The sequence below is a fragment of the Zonotrichia albicollis genome, chromosome Z (assembly GCF_047830755.1).
Source record: "Zonotrichia albicollis isolate bZonAlb1 chromosome Z, bZonAlb1.hap1, whole genome shotgun sequence".
Taxonomy (NCBI): Eukaryota; Metazoa; Chordata; class Aves; order Passeriformes; family Passerellidae; genus Zonotrichia; species Zonotrichia albicollis.
The window spans coordinates 60,715,772-60,723,240 of NC_133860.1; the positions used below are offsets into that span (position 1 = coordinate 60,715,772).

The window sequence follows — 7,469 nt, forward strand, 5'->3', positions numbered from 1 at the left end:
ACCCAAGCCTGGGCCTGGGCACATCATGGCCACGCCGGGTACATCTATAAAACTGAATTGCCATTCTCTTGAAAAACAAACAAGCTTTTAGTTCACTAACACTTCATTCAGCATTAGCTAAAGGCAGCATAAGGATTTTTTGTGCAATCATCTTTACTACTCACTAGACCTCTAGCTTCAATACACAGTCTATTTGATCATTTAACAGCAGTTACATTGTAAGCTAATTAAAATATGGGAACACTAAATTATTACTCAATAATTTTAATAATTTTATTATTAATAGTACTTGTAAGCATCTATTAAATACTTTTTTTTACTATGTAACTCATAAAGAAACTTGATATGTTAGCAGAAGTGATGTTTATTCATAATTTATTTCCATGAATAATTATTGCAGATATGAATGAATTAGATCTTTGAAAAGAGGGTCTAATTCATTCATTGTTTTATTCAAAATAATAAAATTTGCTGTTTTCATGGTGAGACAAAAATATATGCTGAAGTCAGCTATATGAGAAAAATGGTTTTGCTTTTTTGGAGAAACGTCTAAACTTGTCTCTTTACGTCTTCTCTTAACAAAGAAATATACTTTTTAATTAAATCCACAGCAGTGTTCACCTGAATTGTTCATATATTTGCTGAATAACCTTGGTTGGACAATAATATAATTCAAAGAAGTTTGTCCCTGAAGCACTTCTTTTAATTGTCATAAAGCTCCAATACCATCTGTAGGACACATACAAGTCAAAATACCTTAATCCCAGAACATCATCTAAGGAAGAGAGAAAAAATTTCATTGATTATGTACTTTATCAGAGTTTTTTTTCAGGGTATTTCATGCAGGGATTTTCATGATAAATTATTTCAGAGTTACTACCAGAAATATATGACAAATTCTGCTCTTTTTGTAACATGTTTGTGTAACCAGCAGTGGAACCATATTAGGTTTAAGCCACTTAGCAATATTTATTCTCTGCCTCCCTCCAAAATGCTTTCCTGTAACACTTTTGTCTAGAGACAAATATATATAAATATCTCTATTAATAGGCACCTAGACAAATCTTCAGAGAAATCAATCTATTTTTTTTGGTGAAGTTTAGAAAATAATAGAATCTAAAATTGTCTGGGTCGGAAGGGACATTAGAGGTCATCTAGTTCCAATGCCCCTGTGATGGGTAGGGACAACTTTCACTAGACTGGGTTGCTCAGAGCTCCATCCAGCATGGCCTTGAACACTTCCAGGGACTAGGCACCCACAACTTCTCTGCCTTCAGGTACTGCAAAGCTGAAGTTAGGTCACTCTGAAGTTTTTTCTTTTCAAGGGTGAACAATTCCAATTGTCTCAGCCTGTCCTCATAGAAAAGGTGCTCTGTCACTCTGATTATTTTTGTGGGCTCCTCTAGACTCTTTCCAACAACTCCATGTCCTCCCTGTGCTGGGAGCCCAGAGCTGGATGCAGGTTCCAGGTGGGCTCTCTCCAGAGCAGAGCAGAGGGGCAGAATCCCCTCCCTGCCCTGCTGCCCAGGCTGCTCTGGATGCAGCCCAGGACATGTTTGGCTCTCTGGGCTGGGAGTGCCCATGGCTGGCTCATGTCCAGCCTCTCACCCACCAGCACCCCCAAGTCCTTCTCACAGGGCTGCTCTCAATCTCCCAGCCTGTGTTGATAGCAGGGGTGGCCCCGACCCAGGTGCAGGACCTCGTACTTGACCTTGAAAATGAAGCTTGGTTGATACTCCTTAAGGTTTTTGTTGGCTTTTCCCCCCTGCTTTTTCATTGCTCCCATTTAATGACTGGTGTTATAGATATATATAAAAAAACCATTTACAACTAGATGTACAGCTGCGTAACTTTGTGTTGCCCTCTGAATTACTGCTTGGCTATACTGATTAGTTTGTTTCATAGTTACGAAATTACTTATGTGCCGAAGGGCTGGCACATGAAACTGCCCTTCTTCAGGACCCTGATTCCAGGACACCAAACACCTGCAAACTTTGGTGGAAAAGCTAACCCAGCCCAGCCTGGTGCAGTCTGCAGGAGCTTGTCCCAAGAAATCACACAGATGTTTGGGTTAGATTTGATGAGTAACACTTCTGCCCACAACAGCCTCTCCCGGGACTGCACTACTTTTGTAGAGCCGCCTTTCTCTTCGCAGCGTTGATCCCTGCGCGGAGTCTGCAATAGTTCTTTCCGCCGGATCCCTCCGCGATTCCCGGGTCAGCGAGGGCGCGGCAGTGCGGTGGGCGGGGACCAGCGGGACAATGACGGGAGAAACCGCCAATCAGACGGGCGAACACGGCCAGGGGACGGCGTTGGCCCAATGAGTGCCGAGGGGGCGTGGCTGTGGGGGAAGGCGGCTCTGAAGGCCGGCGGGAGCCGCGCGGGAGCCGCCGCCATGGCTGACGAGATCAGCAAGGCGCAGGCGGCGCGTCCCGGCGGGGACACCATCTTCGGGAAGATCATCCGCAAGGAGATCCCCGCCAACATAATTTACGAGGACGAGCAGGTGCGCGCTGTGCAGGGGCCGGGGGCGTCGCGGAGGCATCCGGGAGAGCGACAGGGCGGGCCGTGCTCCCCCGCTCTTCCCTGCGTCCTCCCCGGAGCTGCATTGGGCTCCTTGCCAAGGGTCGAGGGTTCTCGCAGCTGGTGTGGGAGGGTAGTGGTGAAACCTTTACCACTTGCAGGCAGCCTTCGTGCGGGTTCGGAGCAGAGCACCCCATCTGTCTGCTTGTGCAGGTCCCGATGTGCCTCTCAATAGTCTCGCAGAGGTTATGCAGCTCTGCCTGCTGGGCTTTGGCAGAGAACCTCCGAGAGGGATTGCTGGTGCATCGCAGCACGTTAGGGCTGAAATTAAATAATTAGCTTTAGAAGAAATGCAGCGGTTATTCCCAAAATCCAGCTGGTATTTGGTGTAAGCTCTTTGTTTTCCCCGCCCTTCAGATTGAAATACTGGAGCCCCATTAAGCCCCTTTTGCTTTTGAAATAAAGGGGTTATTCTCAGTGTTCAGTAGAGACTCGCTAAGGATGCGGTTTGTCAGATTTATGTGCTTAAAAATCACGCATAGCTTAAAACGGAGTTTTCTTAATAGATGGCAGAATTGTTGCAGTTGCCTTATGCTCTGAAGAATATTAAAAATGTTCAGTGCTTTCTGAAAATAGTGCTTATGTTACTGCTCTGTGTTTATGTGAAGGTGTGTGTTCTTTCCTTAGCCGGGTCAAACCTGTGTGAGCTTTTTCATCAGCTGCGGTGGTTGCAGCAGAGAAAGGTGCGCACTGCATGATTAGGAATCAGGCCATTGACTTCACTGAGAGTATAAACTACTTTGACAGCCATTTGTGTGGAGTATTTTCTGGAAGTGTCATTACCTGCAGTGCACCATTTGGTTTTTACTTCAAAGTGCGCAGGAATGTAGAACTTCTAGATTTCAGTTGACTGGTGGATGATCTTGAATTACTTTTGTTGGCTTTATGGAGGTCTTTTTAGAGGTAGCTGGAAGTGTTAAAGGAGAAAGGTAAGGAAAGTCTTTAATCAATAATTGACCTTCAGAGAAAGGGAACTACTGAGAAGTACAAAGTCTCTGTGGAATTATGCCTTATCACTGGTTTTCCAGTTGAATCTAAACTTCCTGAAATGAAATTTGGTTTCCCATATACTCACGAATTTCTGTGATTGCGTTTTTTCCTTAATGCTGCTTTGGCTTTCTGTATAATAGAAAGCTATTTACTTCCAATCTTTTGCTCTTTTAATTCTTTTGAGGCAGTTTGGCCATTTGCATTCTGCCTCGATGAGACTACATATAATAGAAAAGCTGATTACAAAATGGTCAGCTCTAAGTATGATTTATTTAATTTGGTGCAAACAGTTTTATTCATCAGTTATATCCTTACTGCCCTTCCCTGTTTGGAAGAAAGGAGTAGTTCATCAGAATTTCAAGCTGGGCGTTATCTTCTTAAACAGATCCTAAAACCACATAGATTTGATGTAGAAGATGACTTGCATAAAAGATTGATGCAAGTTGAGTTTGGCTTTTCACCAACTTTACTCTTGACACATTTCTTTTCAGAATAAAAAAGAAGTATATTTGCACAGAAAATTAACTTTATTGATTCACAAAGAAAAGTATCTAGGAAATAAGCATTTTGAGGAATGTAGGTATATGTGTTTTTAAGTATCCACTGTCTGTGACATAACCAATTGCTGCCAGGTGTTACACTGTTGAACGGGATGGGAAATTTAGAGATATCTTGGACTAATGCTGGCAGAGCACCTCCTGTGCATCTGCGCATTTGTTGAGGTTCCAGTTGGAAGTCCCAGTCCTGTGGTTGGCCATTTGTACTAGGAGACACAGCTTAATTTTCTCTTGCCTATTGGCAGTTCCTAATGTGATATTTAGGTGATGCATGCTGGTATTTAGTCAAGATTCAGCTAGTCACTACAGACAGATGTTTGTATTTCAGAAGTGATGCCTTTCTTTTGATTTAAGCATGTCTGAAGCAAAGCTGGTTTTAATGCATTACTCTGAAATACTTGGTGCTGTTCAGAACAGAAGTCTAATATGGTCTCATTCACATAACTTCAGGATCTTTGGAATTGCCTTGTTGTCTTTGACCAAGGAAATATTCAGGCATAACTAGAAGTTGATTAGCAACTCTTTGCCATTTATTTTATTTAACATAAAATATAAAATAACATTTAAAAAACCATGAATGTACTTTTTATAGGCATGCATGCCAACAGCTTTACTAGTTGTTATGCGTGTGTTTCAGTAGCAAATCTTGAACCTGATTGCGTATTGCTTTGCTGAGAAGGCTGTAGCTTTTAAACAGTACTTTACAAAGCAGTGATTTTTTTTTCAGTGGGTCTTGGTAAGTAGTGTTTTGTGTTTAGAAGTTAAAGGATGTAGAATAATATATCACTCAAGGAAATTTAACTTTGCTGCTTATGTTCGGGATATCTGGCTGAAGTATGTATTTAGTGGGGCATATTGATTTCCTGAAACTCTTACCTTTCTCTAAAACAAACTGTATTTTATTTGCTTTCTGTTCCTCCAGTGCCTCGCGTTCCATGATATTTCACCCCAAGCTCCAACACATTTCTTAGTGATTCCTAAGAAGCCAATTGTCAGATTGTCTGAAGCAGAAGATTCTGATGAATCTGTAAGTACTCTAAAGGTTTTCTGTACACCAAACTGTGCTTCTGATTACTTCATAATGTAGTAGGCTGTCCCCCTTTTCCTCTTGACATTTCAAAGAGGCAAAGTAGTTTTCTGATACTCTAATGCTTGTCTTGTAGCTTAAAAGATAATGGAGTTAAGGTTTTTCAGTAAAATTAGCCAGAGAAAGCAAAATATATCTGTGCATGTATTTTCCATGCAAAATGAATTGGTATTTGTTATTTAACAATCCTGATGTCTGTTTTCATTGTTTGCATGCAACAGTACTTACTCTAATATGGGCTTGGGGGTTTTTAGCAGGTCAGAGGTGAAGAAAAGGAGGGTTAGCTGAGAGGTGCTGAATATTTCATTTGTAACTAAAAACATCAAGCTCAAAGATTTTGTAAGCTTTACATGGTAAGATAAAGTTTCTTTTCCGCCAGAATTATATATAGTGTTCAGAAGAAGTAGTGGGGGCTTTAACCATTAAGTAAATGTAGCTTCTATGACACTTTTGTTGTCTGTTACTGCCTGGCTTGAGAAAGATCAGTAGTTCTATTTTCCCCCTATATTACGCATAGGCAGTCCTCATAGTTTTTCTTGGAAGGTGTTAGTTGCAGGCAGGCAACAATTTGAAGAGCAGTGGCTGAATTTCTGAGAATTAACTTACTGGCCTATTGGTTCTCTGCTCTCATTCCTTCCCTTCCTACCCTTTCCCCCTTTTTGTGTGTTTTCTGTTGGTTGTTTTTTTCTTTTTTTTTTTCTTTCTTCTCCAGCTTCTCGGACATTTAATGATTGTTGGCAAGAAGTGTGCTGCTAACCTGGGCCTGACCAATGGATTCCGGATGGTTGTGAATGAAGGGCCTGAGGGTGGGCAGTCTGTCTATCACGTACATCTCCATGTTCTGGGTGGTCGCCAGTTGGGCTGGCCTCCTGGCTAAGATTTCTACACCACTGGAGTTCACTGCATGCATACAAGTTACCACCAAATAGATTTAATATGTTGTCCATCAATCTAGCCACTGTTAGTGTATTGTTTTTTTTTTTAATGTGTGTCTACACAGGGTAATAAATGCTCTGAACAGCATTCGCACAATAAAGATTAAGCATGTGGGAGTCATCTCTGTCTGGTGTGCCTTACTGATGGAAACACTTCTGAAGTTGAAATTATGATCTCTGAAGTTTAAAGCACAAAACATGTTTCAGTCTGCTAACAAGTCTTCTGTAGGTACTGATTTGCCAAGGCAAATCAAAATCTAAAGGTGCAAACACTTATCAGACTTTCTTGTCTTCTGGGAAGAAATCTAAGCTTTTAGAATGCGGTATGTAAATATTTGTAAAGCCAGTGTAGGCTGCTGCTGAAACTTCTAAAAAGTGAAATTCCAAACATGCTGTCAGTACAGTATGTTGGGAACAGACATTCTAAAGCTCCGTTTTTCCACTGAGAATGGATAAAATGATAGTCTTTATAGCAGCTGCTATAGTTCTGTAGTGCATGGGTGATTTTGATCAAATTGAGGACTTGAAATTAAAATACTGAACTGTTATAAGATGTTCAAGGCATTTCTTGGCATGTAAGCAGCATGAAATAAAATGTGTATGTGTATCTTCTAGATTGCAGATTTTAGTGAGCAAATCTTTCAGTTAGTAGTACTTTCTCTGTTGCTGATACAGTTGTTCATGCAACATGGTCATCAGATCTCCAAGACAATAAATTTTATTGAAGTTAGGGGTACAGATGTGTCTGCCAGTGTAAAAATAGGACACCTGTTCTTTCTGATAAAATTAAGTCACAACTGACTAGTTTTTATGCTCAAGACACCTAAAAGCCTCAGATGCCTTGATAAAAGCTGGTTGCTTGTGAGCATCTAAAGTGTTAAAGAAATGTGGGAATGTGTGTAAAGACTGTAAAAGCAGTGAATTTTATTTTCTTTTCAAATATAACTTGAAAGTTTGGTAAAGCCATTTGAGTTCATTCAACCAGAAAATACTCTGAGTACTTCAGAATGCTTTCAGCTTTCAGAGTTTTACCCTAAGATGTGACTTAAACAGGAAAATCAGCTGGTGCTTCTGAAGGACGTTGGTCTATAGCTGGGTTAGGATTAAACACGTGGTTCTGTAGTGGCAGCATAATTGTTTAACTTGCATAGAAGTAAAGAAGAAAACCAGCCAAACCCCAGAGGTACAGCATCCCTGAGTAGAAGCTGAATGCATACCACAAGAATGAAGTATCACAAGCAGACACAGTGGGGGTGCAGTAAAGGTTTGTGGCTGGCAAACAGGCTATCAGAATGAGCTCATGGAAGGCCCTTAAAG

The 7,469-nt window shown here is 41.1% G+C and overlaps 1 protein-coding gene across 1 annotated transcript; it reads left to right on the forward strand.

Moving 5' to 3' along the window:
- The first annotated feature begins 2,333 nt into the window (after positions 1 to 2,333).
- HINT1 (histidine triad nucleotide binding protein 1) lies at positions 2,334 to 6,273 on the forward strand. The gene is made up of 3 exons (XM_005486225.4): positions 2,334 to 2,506; positions 5,053 to 5,157; positions 5,930 to 6,273. The coding sequence occupies exons 1-3, from the start codon at positions 2,396 to 2,398 to the stop codon at positions 6,092 to 6,094; spliced, it is 381 nt and encodes a 126-aa protein (XP_005486282.1). The 5' UTR covers positions 2,334 to 2,395; the 3' UTR covers positions 6,095 to 6,273.
- Positions 6,274 to 7,469: the final 1,196 nt, after the last annotated feature.